Source organism: Calliphora vicina, chromosome 1, assembly GCF_958450345.1.
Source record: "Calliphora vicina chromosome 1, idCalVici1.1, whole genome shotgun sequence".
NCBI classification, from domain to species: Eukaryota; Metazoa; Arthropoda; class Insecta; order Diptera; family Calliphoridae; genus Calliphora; species Calliphora vicina.
In genome coordinates this window covers 82345144-82362302 of record NC_088780.1, presented here as the reverse complement: position 1 = coordinate 82362302, position 17159 = coordinate 82345144, and the positions used below count along the sequence as shown (strand labels likewise).

Genomic DNA, 17159 nt, shown 5'->3' with positions numbered 1-17159 from the left:
CTAAATGAGATATCGATCATAAAATTCGATTAATTATTTTCGAATTTATTCACAATTATGTGAATTAGCTCATTTTCACAAAATTTTACTATTTTGTTTGATATACATCAAATTGAGTAGTTAATGTTCTTCTTTCGATTGATTGAATTTTGAAAACATTTTCCCCATGCTATGTACAAAACTTCACATATATATTGCATTTCAAACGGCTCAGTAGTTTCAGAGTTATAATAACAAATTGAAGAAAAAAATATATGTTTACGTGAAAATAATTTTTTTTTTGTTTTATAAAAATCATGAAAAATCGAAATCGGCAGAAATTGTTTAGATTTATTACATTATCGAAAATCCAAGTGTAATAGGAACAAAATGAGATGTCGATCATAAAAATCGATTGATTCTTTTCGAATTTATTCACAATAGCTCACATATAGGGCCATCTTCCGAAAATCATTCACGAAAATAAATTACTGACATTTTAAAAGAAATATATTTTTGCTCATTTACTTAGCAAAAATAATGGTTTGGCTTGACCGACCATACTGTCATACTTGTTTCTATATAAAATTGTCTTTAAAATAATGCGAAACTTTCCTAATTTCTTGAAATAATCATTTTGTGCATACATTTTATGAAAGCTTACTTCTTCGACTCTCCACAATTGTTTAAAATTCTAAAATCGGTCTAAAAATGTGTGAGTTAGTGGTACTAAAGTACTACGACCGAACCTAAAACAGTTTTTTTTTTAAATAACTCAAAATTTTGAGGGTGTTTTAAAATCTTTGAAAACGGTTTTAGTATGTCCTCACCTAGGTCTACAACACCCATAAGGTAGCTTTTCAAATTCTGACAAAAAGTGTTATTTCGTAGCTGCGTGTTATAGATTTGTTTGAAAAGAAGTTTAGTTTTCTCATTTGCTTTAATTCGGAAGTAAGAATAGCTTGAAGAAATGTTTATTGGGAGTAAATATTTATGTACTTAGTAGACTAAATACATTTCTGGTAATATATAATGTGTATTGTATAAATAAATATGTATTTGAATAAATACATATGTATGTGTAGCCAGCAGTTTAGCAATTGCTTAAATATATACTTTATATAGAATATACAGTGGTGGCCAGCTAATTAGGGACAAAATTGTTTGCTATATTCCATGTGATTTTCAATTAATTTTTCAAATATTTCCACAAACATATAACTATGCATAAGGCTTGTATAAACACCCAAGAGTATTTTATTCAGCTGTGTCAATTCATATATATTCACCACGAAAACATACGGTTTTTTTAACAAATTGACCATATTTTTTTCTTAGTACTGATTTTTTCAAACATTTTTGAGCAACTAAAAACATGAATACTAAATTTCATATCCATAGGTCCTTAAAATTCAGTCGATAAAAAATATTTAAATATTTGTCCCTAAATAGCTGGCCGCCACTGTATATATGTTTATAGCTAAATAAACAAATATGCAATATTGTTGCAACACCGTTATTTATCTGGTGTTAAGGTGAGTTTTGGTTTTGGTTTCTATTTTAGTTTTAATAGTGTCGACATCTTAAGTTTATTTATTTTATTTATATTCGTATTGGGCTTCTAATGTGTACACAGAGATTTAAAGCAACACATTCTTCATGTTATTATTTCGGAAATATCAATATTATTTATTATTTCTCATAGCAAAAGTGATTACGTATTTTAGTTATACTTATCAAGTTATCATATCTTACATAAAAAAGTCTTTGTGAAATACCAGCAATGCCTACATGAGATTTCACTAAGTATCAGAGGAAAAAGTCTGAACTATACAATCCAATAGATTAGTATGTTCTCATTTACTTTTTTGAACAAAATAAACAGAATGGAATTGTGGCAAAATATTGAATTATTATACACTTCACCTTCGTGAGAAGTGTATATATAAGTTTGTCATTCCGTTTGTTATTTTTCACAATACAATTTTACGACCCTATAAAGTATATATATTCTGGATCCTTATAGATAACGGAGTCGACTAAGCCATGTCCGTCTGTCTGTCTGTTGAAATCAATTTTCTGCAGACACCAGATATCTTCGGGATCCAAATCTTCAATAATTCTCTCAGACATGCTTTCAAGAAGTTTCCTATATAAAAAAGGACAACCTCGATTTTTTACCTATATCTGGATTACTAAATCATTAATGTAGACAATATATATATCTAATGATTGAAATTTCAAAGACCTTTGCAACGATGTATATAATACCATAGTAGGTGGACCTACAAGGGGTCAAAATCGGGAAAATTTAAAAAAATTATAAAATAACAATTCGAAAGAAATTTTTTCCAAAAAATTAAAAAAAACAACTTTGGAATAAAAGGATACATTTTTTTTACTTAAAAATATTTAAAATTTGCATTTTGAAGTATAATTTGGTGAAGGGTATACAAGATTCGGCACAGCCGAATATACTCTCTTATTGTTGTATATTGATGTATATAATACCATAGTAGGTGGACCTACAAGGGGTCAAAATCGGGAAAATTTAAAAAAATTATAAAATAACAATTCGAAAGAAATTTTTTCCAAAAAATTAAAAAAAACAACTTTGGAATAAAAGGATACATTTTTTTTACTTAAAAATATTTAAAATTTGCATTTTGAAGTATAATTTGGTGAAGGGTATACAAGATTCGGCACAGCCGAATATACTCTCTTATTGTTTTTCAATGAATTTTAAACAATTTTAATTAATTTATCAATTAATTGCAATTCAATTTAGTGGCCAGCAGATTTAAAATTAAAAATGTTCGTTTTGATCTGTTACAGAGTGTTTAAAAGTTGCCAGCTTAACCCTTTTAGGCCAACTTCAGATTAAAGTGACATTGTGTTATATTATAGTATAACTATAATCGGTTCCTAGTCCAAGGAAGTAATAAAATTACCTGCTCTATGTACTTTATCTTCCCTTTTATATTTAAAGCTATCTTGGCTTCGAAACGGTTAAAAATAACGCAAGTGCTAATTTGGATTATTTAGGTTAAAAATATGTAAATTGAAATTGGCCCTTTCGCCACCAGGTTTTTTCTCTAAAAATTACTTTTTTGTTCAATCTTGGCAAGGAATTGGCCCTCGGAATTCCAATCAGTATTAGATTTATAAATTTTTTACAATAAATATGTTCTTTGGGGTTGTATCCAAATCGGTATAATTTTTTCTCAAAACTTTAAACTTGTAGATAAAGGGTTAAGGAACACAAAAGTTTTATAAATTAAAGTTGTTTATTAAATAACGGCATCACTATTATAAATGTAACTAAAGATTGATTATTTTGGTTTAAACTGATAACAATTATTCCAGTAAACAAATAAAATGATAATAAATTCTTTTAAATAGCTGAAGTCATGTAATGTTAAGGGGGTGGAGGAGGAAATGTATTTCTATGTACCAAGTCTGTTCCAAGTACGTACTGATACAATGAACTGGTATGAATATGGTTTGCAAAAAATTTTTTTTCTAAAAAAAGGCTTGGTTCGTAACGAGCAGAGTAGTTGGCAGTTGGTTGGTTGGTTGGACAATAAACTAGTTCAAGTGCTATTTTACTCTGGGTTTAAGACGTCCAAACAAAGAAATAAACGAATAAACGAATGGGTATTAATTGTAAGTGCCTCTGTAAGTATGAGTGGAGGTATGTATGCATTTGAAATGCGGTTTACTTACATTTGCCAATATGGTCAAATGGTACATGGCTTGTTTCTCAAAATCCAATGGTCCCAATAAAAATATAGTTCCTTCTGTTGTTTCAGGAGAAACAATTTTTTGTCTTATGGCAAAAAGGGGAGAGCCCTGCAACGATAAATTGAGAAAAGAGCAAATTTTAAAATCTATTCAAAATAAATACTTTAAATACGCTCTATGAACTGTTATAGAAAATAGCGACTTACCCATAGTTCGAGGTAGACTGGTTTCTGGAATAATGGATTTTTACGTGCAATCACATAATCCAATTCGGTGCCACGTTTAGCATCCTGAAATGAAGAGAGAAAAAAATAAATAACAATGAAACGCTCATTAATAAACAATTTATATGAAAAAAAAAAAAATAATAATTTACAATTTGGTACGAGTATGATGTGTGTAATTAAATATAATGTTTATAATTTGTTAGGTTTGTTAACAATTTAACAGAAAAACAGGCATGGAAGAAAAATATTTGTAAAGCAGCAAACCAGAATCATTTATTAACAAAATAAATGATTTTAAGAATTTATTATACGTCAATGAGTGTAGGCTGGCAGGCAACACAAATAATAAAAAAAATCGTTGTGATGATCATCGTCATAACGATCATCATGATCTATTGTATTCTTACATCATGCGTTTTGAATTCTCTGGCTCGCCTGACGGTATTTTTATAACCACCATTAAAAAATATGGGGGCACATACATACATATATTGATTTTGCCATTCCGTTTGTTACACATTTAAATATTCTCGTTCCTAATGAAATTCTTAGACGATCTAGCTATGTCTGGAGCTCGTTACTTTATTAAGGAAAGGCCCTAACTCATGTTTTTGTAAGTCGAGATTTGTTGGTTAAATATGATATATGAGCGGATTATTTATCAAATTAAACGAAAATCTTGGTTTACAAAAAAAAAAACACGAGTTAGATAATTTCTATATTAAGGTAACGAAATACTCTCTGTTGATAAGGTTTGTTTGGTATTGAAAATGGGCAATATCGGTCCCCATACAAATATTTCCCTCGGAATACTGCTTGAGCAGTCATAAATATGTTGATTATGCGACAATCCTGATAAAATGTTGCACCAATTAGTTCTAAGTACTCTGAAATTATACTGTAAAGTATAAGGTCCCCCTCAGAAAATGACTTGAACATTCATAATTGTCTTATAAGAATTAATATCTTGATGATATTCGACATAAACAATTTTATATGAACCTAATGGGACGATTATGGATGGCAACAGAACTTCTGTTGCGTTGCCAGGTAATAACTTATTTCTACCAACTTTTTGTGACATATTGATGGTGGGTATACATGATTCGGCACAACCGAATTTAGCACTCTTACTTGTTTATTTTCATCTTGTTATTTGAAGTACGTATTACTACTATATGAGTATCTATTCTCTGGTACTTTACTTAAACTCAAATGTTTTTTTTTATATTTGGTACTCAGTCAGTCTGTCTGTCAATAAGTAAGTTACTGACTCACTCGTCAATTCTATTCAATTCAAGAGTTTATTGTTGCTGCTGTTAATGTAAAAAAACAATAATAATAGTGGTTCATCATAATTAAGGATAATTGCAGCTTGGTAATGGTGTTGGTGGCAATGTTGTTGCTGTTGTTGTCGCCATTGCTGTAACACTATTCACTGTTTCTGTACAACTATTCAAAACACTACTCAATTTACCTCTAATCACATGTGGTTTTCCAAAACGGGTTAATGATTGCAATGCTGTTTATATCTCATTGTTCTCATACTTAAAACAAAGTTATTAACGTTCAACATTATGATGATTTTTATATAACCTCACTGATAACTTATGCATCAGTCGTAAAACAGTTCTGAGTTGAGAACATTCAGGCCGAGTTTTCAAGTTTACAACCCGAACAAACAATTAATAACACTATACAACAAAATCAAACGTGTATCGGCGTTTTGAATGTTTACATCTGAATTTCATTTGAGGAGGGGTCAATCCCTAATATCTCTATTATTTTATCTTCCATAGCAAATTTGGATGGGAAGTATTCATTAATTACATTGTTTTAGCTTTCGGCAATTCCACTTCATTACCATACAATGTCCAGCATATTGGGGTACTTTAAAATAAAATTCTTAATAAATGCGAAATTAACCCTAGGCTCTCTTTTGTTATGTCTTATTTCTAACTTTCTGGTTGAATTTTCCGTTTTGGTGTATTCAGGGACTTATAGTAAAATTTCACGGATATTTCTGCGGAACATTTTAACCCCTTGAATCCCTGTTTTAAAGGTGTTTTTTTGCTCTTTTTTAAAAGAAGGACAAAAAGACAAAAATGTTGTCCGTAACATTTCACATGAATTTGGTGAACACATTTTACACCTAAAATGTAAGGATTACATGGTTTTTTATGGCGATTAACAACAAGAATGTGCCAGAGTTGGGAAACTTTCACAAAACCACAAACCCCCCCTAAAATCAAATTCAGATGTAAACTTTCAGAACGCCGATACACGTGTCTTTTTTTTTCAAAATTTATTGGTCAGACCTTGTAATTTTTTTTGGTGTTGTACAGTGTAAATAAATGTAAAATAAATGTTTCTAATATTTTGGTATATTTTTGAGTTAATGTTTAGTTACAATTTTCAAAACTATTATGAAAGAAGGAATATTACTAACTATGCCGAATATCTTCATTTAAGCACTTGTTGTTTAAAGGTTTTTTACAATTCTCAATATAAATAAGTCACAGACTAGTTGACATACAAGCTTAAAGCATTGCTCTTAAAAAGAAAGAGGCTCAATATCTTGTTAAATATTTAAAGTCCAATAATTTGATTACCTACATATTGTGGGTAATAACTTCTCTGGATTTATGTCGAGCTACGTGTTGTTATAAATGGGATCTCATGAATCGAGCTCAAGATTGATTCAAGGCTACCGCAAGGATCCGTCGTTTTTCCAACAATATTCCTCATTTTTTAAGTGATCTTCTATATCAAATTTCCAACTCTATTCTTTTGCAGATACCAAGCAATATTTGCTATTCATATTCATTTAATTATAGAGGTAGCCAATCGGAGATTAAAGCAATTAGGCAAAACATGAATGATTTATATAATTAGGATTAATCTCATTATTTAATTAGTCCTGCGGATAGTGTTGGCTTAAATGCACGCATGTCTCAATATTGTGTTGCATGAGAATACCGAGTGATGTCCGCTGGACTAAACACATTTTTCAAGTGTCGAAAGTAGCAGTCAAGTGCCTAGTTTTTTCAACGGTTGTAAATCTGTACTCCCATGTCTGTACAGCAAAGTCTACTTTGGAGCATAAATATCGACAGCGTACAGGAAAGGACTTCTTGCAGAATGCTTGCAGGAAGTCCATTCTTCCCTCCCCATAACCTATTTCTCCAGTTCAAACTTAATGCATTGCATGAGTTGGGGCACTCCTGAATGCTGGTATAAACAGAAAATAAAAATACTATCCTAATAGGGACTGCTATTTTGATAAACATTTGATTTTGTCTGATCCTTGCATTTTTAAATAATTTTATATGGATAATTTAAAGGGTTTAGTGAAGTATTATCCATTTCAAACATTTTATTTTCCATTAAAAGTATTTCTTCTCATTTGATTTGATATATTTTGAACCGAGAACATTTCTAAATTATTCAAGAACATTTTCTATATCATTCTTCCCTTTATTCACCAAATTAAAAGAAAACCAACATCAAAAGAAACAAGAGAATGATGGATCATTAATCAAATGTATGACTGGAAGGTCTCAACATTTACGTTTATTTAGTCAATGGGAATGTATCATTTAGGAATATTAAATATAAACAAAACATGCCACTTATGAATTCAACCAACCAGACATTCACAAGTACTGGTATCATGCGAGTCATTTCTGTATATAATTTGTTGTATGTGTATAGTTCTACCGTTTTGAGCTTTTCCTAGCAAAGATGGCAGGATGGTAGGCTAAGTTTGATTATGGGAAGTTTTACTAAATGCATTTACTGATAAGTTTAAAAAAACATGTTCTTTAGAAATTTTCAAAAGATATTTCTTTGTTTTAAAAATTGCATAGGGCTAGGGATGTAGCTAGGGTTTTCAACTTCCAGACCCTTTTTAATTCCTAGAAATCACTCACTCGCATTCGTAGATGTGTTAAGCAGTTTTTGCTTCCCTGCGGTGTATGTTTAGTAGGGTATTCAATTAATCGGGTTTCTGGTTTAATCGGTTAATCGAACAAATAATTAATCGGGGTTTAGATTTATTCGGTTAATTTTAAATTATTCGATTAACCGAATAATTTATATTTAAATGATAAACTGAAACTAAATCACGAATTTTGTGTACTTATTGAAGTATTTTATTAATAAAAAGAACAAAAACATAAAAAATAAACAAATATATCAATTCAACCAAAAAGTAAATAATTTTCTTTAGTTTTAATAAAACTCGACTTGGAAAAAACTCTCTCGTTGGAGATGTTGGAGAAATCGAAAATAAGACGTGATAAAGAATATCCAATTTGTCAGTTATTTTTTTAGTTTTTTCGAAGCATATAAAATGCTCCATTATACCATTGGAGTGCTTTTGGATTTTTTTAGATTTTAAATACTTTTAATAATTTCGATAAGTTCTGATAAAAATTCGTTTCAGTAGAGTCTCCAGTTTCGTCTATTATCATGTTCTCATCCGACAATACATGTAAAGTTATTATACTCACTAAACATATTTCTTGAATGCTCGAAAAAATATGGAATTTTACTTTGACATTTGTATTTGAATTAAAATGAAAATGAAAAATAAAAAAAATATGTTAAAGTGCAAAAAAAAAAGAAATTTCGGTTAATCGGTTAACCGACACAAATTAATCGGTTTATTCGTTATTTGAAAATCGGAAATTTTGAATTATTCGAACAGTTAACCGAACAAAATTAATCGGTTAACCGATTGAATACCCTAATGTTTAGTCAGTCCAGGTTCTTCAATTCTATCTTAACAAACATTACCACAGAGCTGTATCTTTGGGATATGTTTGCAATCCAAGGAGATGAATTCGTTGGCTTTATAAGTTAGGACTAGCTAATAAGTACAACCCGATGGGATAAATGCTTCGGACCTCGGTTGGCTAACGACTAATTACACTAGTTTACAAATCAAACATTTTTGTTTGCTCATGGAATGAAACTTATATTTTCGAGAAGAGCTAGGGACGCTAGTTAATTGACCATTTTTTGTTTCCCTTCTATACGTCCAAATTTTGAGATATATGGGTTTTTATTTTTCCCCTGACCTGAGTACTACTAATGCATACTGTAGTGTACCGAATTGTGGTAATTAGGTATTCACATCGTTTTTGGGTACATAACACTCTGGCGAAGCTACTAGATACTTTCAGAGTTGTATTCTTTTGACAAATTCCAAAAAAAATTAACGGGAAAAAAATAAATACTGTTTAAAAGTACATCTTTCCTGTAGATAAACGTTAATAAATCGCTATTAAATACAAAACTCTAAAGTAAAAACTATTTTAAAATGTCTTCTGGAAAGTGTAAAATAAACCCAGACCATTTTTGTTTTATTTGCGGAAAAATTATTCAGTCAAATCAAGGTTTTCCTATAACACAAACACTGCAAAATGCTTATTTACATTAAAAAATTTCGTAAAAGCTTTAGATAAGACAAAACCAGCATTTCAATATTTATGCAGCGTGTTCCCAAGTCTTTCCGAGGCTAAACTAAAAGAAGGCATATTTGTGGGTCGTCAAATAAGAAACATTTTGGTTGATACCAAATTTGAGTGTCTATTAACCGACGTTGAAAATGCAGCATGGAATTCTTTTAAACTTGTTGTTCAAGAATTTTTGGGGAATAAGAAAAGTCAAAATTACAGAGATATTGTTGTGAATTTATTACATAATTTTGAACTGATGGGTGTAAATATATCCCTCAAAATTCACTTTTTACATTTTCATGTGGATTTTTTCCCGGAAAACCTCGGACACATGAGTGACGAACATGGAGAGCGTTTCCATCAAGATTTGAAGATTTTCGAGAGGAATTATCAAGGTTTTTGGGATCAGAATATGCTGACTACTGTTGGAGTGTCGTGAGGGAGACAAATGAAAATAATTATAAAAATAGAATTAAAATACTTCACTTTTAATTTTTTTGTACTAATTTAATGTAAATTTTTATATGTTTCGTTTTTAAGAAATATCTCAAAAGTTTGACGTCCAGGATTTTTTTTAATATTTTTTCCGAAGTTAGAAGACCTAATTACACAAATCCCCATATGTTTCAATTCATGAGCAAAAACATTGTAAACTAGTGTTATTGGTAAATATAGCTTATGGATACGAAGTAAAAATTATGGCCTCGTCAAATTATGCTTTGTTACTCGGGAGCAAAGTATAAGTAGATGGGAACTTTTGTAACTGCACGTTACAGATTTTACAGATGTTAAAGAAATTAATCGAATGGCCTTAAAAGGGGTTCAGCAGTTAAAAATAAATTTAAAGTTCCATTAAATCAAAATTTATTAATTCTTATAATTACAAATTTACCAATGTGAGTGTGGCATTGTATTTGTACGCAAGTCAAGAAAAGTTCAAATATCTGTAAGTATTCGATAAGTAAATTGTAATCGAACATCTACCAACTGTATGATTATAAGTAGTATATGTATTCTACGTGAGTAGCAAGTAAGTATTCGGTTTTATGTTTTCAATGGTAAAATATATACGAATACACAGTATTGAGGAGATACCACACCCAGTTTTCTTTGGTTCCTTGTTCTCACAAACTCACCAACTGACCAATTGCACAATGGTTTTGCAACGCAATGTAATTATGAATAAATTATAAAACTTTAACAAACTCATTTCTGTTCAATTAAAAGTATTTTTTTTTATATTATTTCTTAAAGATTCATTTCATTTGAGGTATTTGTATTTTGGTACCGCTTTTCTATAAATATGTTTGACAATACGAAATAATTATTTATGACCAACAACGCGGACCAAGTTCAGCTAGTAATGAAAACAACTGAAAAATTTCGGCTCATGTTTATACCGTTTGAAAGCTAAATTTCATAAATTGTCATGATACTTATACTTCAAATTTGTTTAACCCCCCCTCAAATGAAATTCAGATGTAAACTTTCAAAACGCCGATACACGTGTCTTTTTTTTGTGTCTCCTCTATCAAAATTTATTGGTCGGACCTTGTAATTGTGTTGTACAGTGTAATACAAAAACAAGTAAGAGTACTATATTCGGCCGTGCCGAATCTTAAATACCCTCCACCTAAATGTGATGGTATAACAACTGAAATAATATAGCAATTGCTAGAAAGACTAGTTTACGCAGAAGATATTTTATTTCAAATGTACAAAAACTTTTATTTAATTCAGCAATTTATAATTTAAATTCCTATTAGAACGTATGAAATTTAACAATTTATATACATAATAATTAGTTAAAACATTTTTCCCTGTTAACCTCAAGTGAATAAACAGAGTATTAAAAAGGGTATACAAATATATTTGGTGAAATTTCAAAATATTTGGTTGTGGGACTTATATGGGAGCTATGACCTATTATGATGGACTTAGATGGGTGCTGTGGCCAATTATGTACCGATATTCACAAAATTCAGTATTATGATTTTTGAATACAAATTACTGATTTGTGTACTATTTTGGTTCAATATATGAAAGCTATGACCTATTATGGTCCTAAGTATTTGAGGGCTATTTTTATAGAATTTCATATAAACGACGCTATTAACAAAATTGGACCTTATATGGGAGCTATGCCGAGTTATGGACCAATATTTAAAAATTCTTGTAGCACGATTCTTGGATACAAATTACTGATCGGTGTAAAATTTTGGTTCAGTACAGATTTTTTTGGATATTTGTTCAGGTTAATATGTTTTCCTGAAGTGGTTCTTATATGGAGGCTATCACCAATAATGGGCCTACCATCATAAAATTTGGTACATCGATTTTTTTATATATTGAATAAATTTGTTTCGAATTTCAACCTGATAACTATATTTGTAACAAATTTATGAGGATTTTAGTGATTTTCGGGAGTGGACCTTATATGGGAGCTATAGTTAAATATGGACCGATATTCAAAAAATTCAGAAGTATGATTACTGGATACAAATTACTGATCTGTGCCTTATTTCATTTTGATATCGATATGTTTTAAATATTTTTTAATGTAAATATCTTTTTCGGAAATGGGCCTTTAGGGGAGCTATGACCAATTATCGGCCAATCAGCATACAATTTAGTACAGTGATTTCTATGTATATGAGTATTATTTTTGTCGAATTTTAGCATGATAAAGATATTTATAAGAGATTTATGGGTTCTTAACTGATTTTCGGAAGTGGACCTTATATGGGAGCTATGGTCAAATATGGACCGATATTCACAAAATCCTGTAGTATGATTTCTAAGTATAAATTATGGATCTATGTAAAATTTTGTTTTGATATTGATATTTTTAGATATTTATGTAGGTTAAAGTGTTTTTTGGAAGTGGTCCTTATATGGGAGCTATAACCAATTATCGGCCGATCTTCATATAATTAGGTACAGCGATTTTGGTATATATGGGGACTATTTATGACGAATTTCAACTTAATAGCGATATTTATAAGACATTTATGCTTATTTAAGTGATTTTCGGAAATGAACTTTATATGGGGACTACGGTCAAATGTGGGCAGATCCACAAAAAATTTGGCTTTGTAATTTTTTTAAGCACGAAACTTATTTTTCCTGAATTTTTCTCTAAAGTTAAATCGATGTAAAAATTTCATTATAATACATCGATTTAATTAATAGTTTATGGTGAACTAATCAATATTTAGAAAACTTCTAATAATAACACTCTCCAACAGCATTTTTGGAACAGAATAGCGACCCTATAATTTTGAAAGGGCATGTTGATTTTGTAGAATAAACTTATAGTCCAGCTGGTCTGATTTTTTTTTACTGTGGCTCAAAGTTTAAATTTTTTGATCGAGGAGAGCATTATACTAACTGAAAAAAATGTTGTAAGTTAATGTCTGCTATAATTCTTATGGACAGAGTTATATTGTGGAATTTTATGGGGATAATTTTTATGGAAGATCTTAATCCTCTATCTCCTCTCTTTAGGGGTCAATTCAATAAGCAATTGATTCATATAAAGTTTAAATATTTTTACGATAATAGTTCCTTAGATATTCGAAATTAACAATTTGCATTGTATGGGAGGTGCCACAATACAATACCGTAAATTTTCACCCAAACTATATAAAATGCTATGGGTGCTAGGAAAATTCTCTGCGAGATGTTAAGTTTTCATTGCAATGTAAAAAACATAAGGTAGACATGTTTATATCAATGGATAGGGAATTTTTTCAAAAATATATGTACATATATAACTTTTGACAATTAAAAAAATGATGGAATACTTTTTTAATAAACGTGATATAGTCTGCTTTTACACAGGGCAAGTTTTCTTGCGCAAGTCTAGAGTTTATAGGAGAAAGAGGCAAGAAGAAAGAAGAGGGGTACACACTTGCTTGTACTGGCAAGTCTCTTCAATTCTCTTTTGTTTTCTCATTTTCACTATGGCGTCTATTAGGTTTAGACATACAAAATTGAACACAGACTTGCTGTGTGTAAACAGCCGAGCAAGTTTAAAAGGGAATCGAAGAGACTTGCTTCAAGTAAACTTGCTGTGTGTAAAAGCAGACATAAAATGCTTTTTATTGAGTTTTTTCATAGACACAAAATTTTTCAAATTGAAATTAAATTTTTATTTATGAATATTTTTTTATGAAATGTTACCCAATAAGCAATCACAAATATAAAATTCAAGGACTTCAAATTGAACACGAATTTAATTTAAATTTCAACCTCTTATCAAATACTTCTCAAGTTAAACAAATTAAAAACTTTTGAAATTTTATTCAAACTTTCTTCTCAAACAAATAAAAAATGTTGGCTATTTATTAAACAAATTTAAGAAAATGCAGAAGATCATTCCTAACGAAAATAGGAAAAACAAAATTCAGAATGGATGCCTGGAATTCAACACTTGAATTCCAGCAAAAATGCTTGTTAGATACAGTCATAGAGAATTACGCATAGGAGTGTCTATTGAACATGTCAAATTTCATTCAAATCGGACTAACCGTTTAGAAGTAACAGATTTATTTCCATTTTTTTTTGTATAGCACTGTGTGATGTGCATCAGATTGAAGTTAGCAATGTTACTGTTTTGACTCTCTTATTTGACATCATAACTGTTTATAGATTATTTGCATTTTTTTTCTTAATCGCTGGTAAATATTTTTACACTTTCGATGGCAAAATCACCATGGTATTTTTGAAGCTTTAATATCTCTATAGCGTAATCGATTCTTAAAGTTTTTGGTCAGTGTTCTATTGATGCAGCAAGTAGCATGCAAGATTGTTAAACTTTAAAGCCACATAAAATTGCGTGCAACATCCACATAACGGAAAAAAGACAAAACCAGGAAAAAAAAACCAAGAAACAACAAAAAAAAGAAAAAATTGCTTAAAGTATGTATGTAAGTTAGATTATTTACTTACCTCTGGTATCATAATGATGCCGGGTTTGTGGGGAAAGATGAGGTCGTGTGGCGTTGTAAAATTGGTGGCTGTTATTGAACACAATTGAGTGGCCATGCCTCCCTTTGTGTCCTTCACCGATACCTGGAAGTCGTAATAGCGTCCGGGCTCCAGGCGACGCGATAATACGACATTCGCCTGGCACACCGAATTGTACTTGGTGCATGGAAGCGATTCAATCTTGACCGTTGACGATGAAGCATCGCCCACAAACTCAAAGGTCAATGGATAGTCGAACTCTTCGTCAGTGGCACGCAATCTGTAAATGACTGAGCCGACCTGGGCATCGGCTGGCACTAGAACGAGACGCATACGCGTCGATGGATCAAATTTGGGATCCACGCACAACACTGACGACGGACTGAGAATGCCAATTAGCAGGCTGATTGTCAATATTCGATATGCCGTTGTCCAGCTTAACAAGGCAGTGGTGGAAAGATGTCGTCGTGTTATCGTCATTGTCGACGACGTCGTTGTTGCACAACATTTTGATTTTGCTGTTGTTGTTGTTGTGTTTTTTGTAAATTCTCGGCATGAATATGAATTGGATGAGGAGAATGAGGATGATAATGACGATAGTGATGATGATAATAATGACGTTGAGGAGTTGTTGTGGGAGAGGCAGGAGGTGAATGTTGATGGTAGTGTTGTTGCTGATGTTGTTGTTACTGTTGGTGAAGGAATGGCGGTCAAAGAGGTGTGTTGCTCTTGGTATTGTTGTTGCTGCTGTTGTTGTGTAAATCGTCTGTGATTGTGTCTTTTTCTTCTTCTTTTACTGCTAGTTTTTGTGTGGGTATTATTGCTGGAAGCCATTTCTGCTGCAACGAGAAAATAAAAAAGATTCTTTTATTCATTTTTCTTTTTATAAAAAAAAAAATAATAAAATCCAAATAAAAACATTACTTCATCTTTTTCAAAGGCAACAAAGAATGCAATTATACATATGTACATATAGTATACATATGTATATGGGCAATTCCATATCATCGTACGTGACATTTGTACGCCTATAGAGTGGAATAGATTTTGCAAAAATAAGAGTATCTGAAATATAATTTGGTCTTTATGTTTCATTCAGAGGGTACTATATTTTAAAATCATTCAGAGGGTATTATATACAAAATATCGAGCGAAATAAGGGTATATCGTACGTGATATAAAACGGAAGTCATTTTGAGGTACATGTAGAAATATGCGAAAATTTTCGAATCGTGAGAGGCGTTATGTTTTCTTTTAATTTCTTACACTATACGAAATATTTTTCCTTTACAGTCCGTTATATTTAAATAAAAACAATCTTTGGATGATTTTATAATAAATAAAATTTAATATCGTACGTGACCGATTTTTCTCTTATAATAAAACAATATATCTATGGCTTAATATAAAAAAGGCGTAACTAATTTTTTATTTTTAAAAATATCAATGAAAAAAAATTATATTAAATAACTCCATTAAAATAAAAAAAAATTAATTTTAAATAAGAAATAAAATGTGATGTCTCTTCTTATTAAAAATTGCATTAAAAATAGTTTTGTGTCTAAAATTTTATGGATTTTATTAAGTTTTTTCCTTCTCCTGTAAAGTAACAAAAAATCGAGTTAAGCCTTTTTTATATTAAGCCATCGATATATTCTGTAAATATATGTCTACAAAAACAAAAAAAATTAATGGAAAATATACATTCGGTTTCAATAAACAATTTTATAATAGCAAATAAACAATCAGAGTCAAATTCATTTCATATGTCATTCGGAACTTAGATTTAACCGCAATTTTAGCCTATAATATGCCAATTTCATTAAAAAATAAAATACATATAGTCAGTTTAAACTATTATTATTCCAATAAAATGCTGTAATAAGCTTTAAATACTTACACATAGTAATATTTTAGTGTTTTCTCCTATTCAAATCATCTTGAAAAAAAGTTTCAAGGGTTTTCGGTCGTGCTAGCCATTCTCGTGGAATTGCCCATATACCATTGAATATGTGTGTTTCTGTCAATGTTTGTTTAGTATTCCAATCGTATGTAGGACTACATGGATTTTTGTTGGTTTGTTTCGTTCCTTTACATTGTTTTTTAATTTGTGTCTACTTGACCATTTGACTTGACTGTCCGCCTGTCTAGCTGTCAGTTTGTCTGTCAATATGTCTACATGCATTCCATAGCTATATTTAGTTGGAAACAGTCATACGTACTGGTATGACACACGTTTGCAAATACCCTACATTTTGCATTAAACTTGATTTAATGTTTCAAGATAACCATTAGTTTGTCAAGTTATTTTTTTCAAAATCAAACAAAGTTTAGCCGAATGTCAAGAGAGTTAACCCTACTGGAGACTCATATTGGTCGAACTAATATTTAATAACTCGAACAAAATAATATAATTCTTAATAGATTTCGATTTCATTAGAACTAAATGCCAAATTTAATAGTTAATAAAACTATCAACACTAAAAAATATTACAATTTAACCCCAAATTGCAAACTAAGGAATAGAGTGACCAAAAAACCGGAAAATTTAAAAAACCGGTTTCCGGTTTAATTGAAAAAGTGTGTTTTTGAAAAAACCGGTTTCGATTATTGTCTTTTACAAAACCGTTTAAGCGGTTTCGGTTTTTGTCTTCAAAAAACCCTGTTTACCGGTTTATATTAAATTTTTACTTAGCATTTTTGAATTCATTATGCAATTATTATATATTATTTATTAAATAAATCAATATTTTTAAAAATGGTATCAAAGTTT

The 17159-nt window shown here is 30.3% G+C and overlaps 1 protein-coding gene across 4 annotated transcripts in view; it reads right to left on the bottom strand.

Moving 5' to 3' along the window:
* Positions 1-17159, bottom strand: part of Cad86C (Cadherin 86C) — a 132262-nt gene that overhangs the window by 65899 nt on the left and 49204 nt on the right. For 3 of the 4 annotated variants that reach the window (XR_010576840.1, XM_065515015.1, XM_065515017.1), the window contains exons 2-4: positions 14369-15225; positions 3930-4013; positions 3706-3831 (exon numbers count right to left, since the gene is read on the bottom strand). Coding sequence is in view for 3 of the 4 variants with exons in the window: in XM_065515015.1 (XP_065371087.1) it covers positions 3706-3831; positions 3930-4013; positions 14369-15220 (1062 nt within the window). In the remaining variant the exon portion in view is untranslated. The remainder of the gene's footprint in view (positions 1-3705; positions 3832-3929; positions 4014-14368; positions 15226-17159) is intronic. The other variant, XM_065515016.1, reaches the window with a different exon arrangement.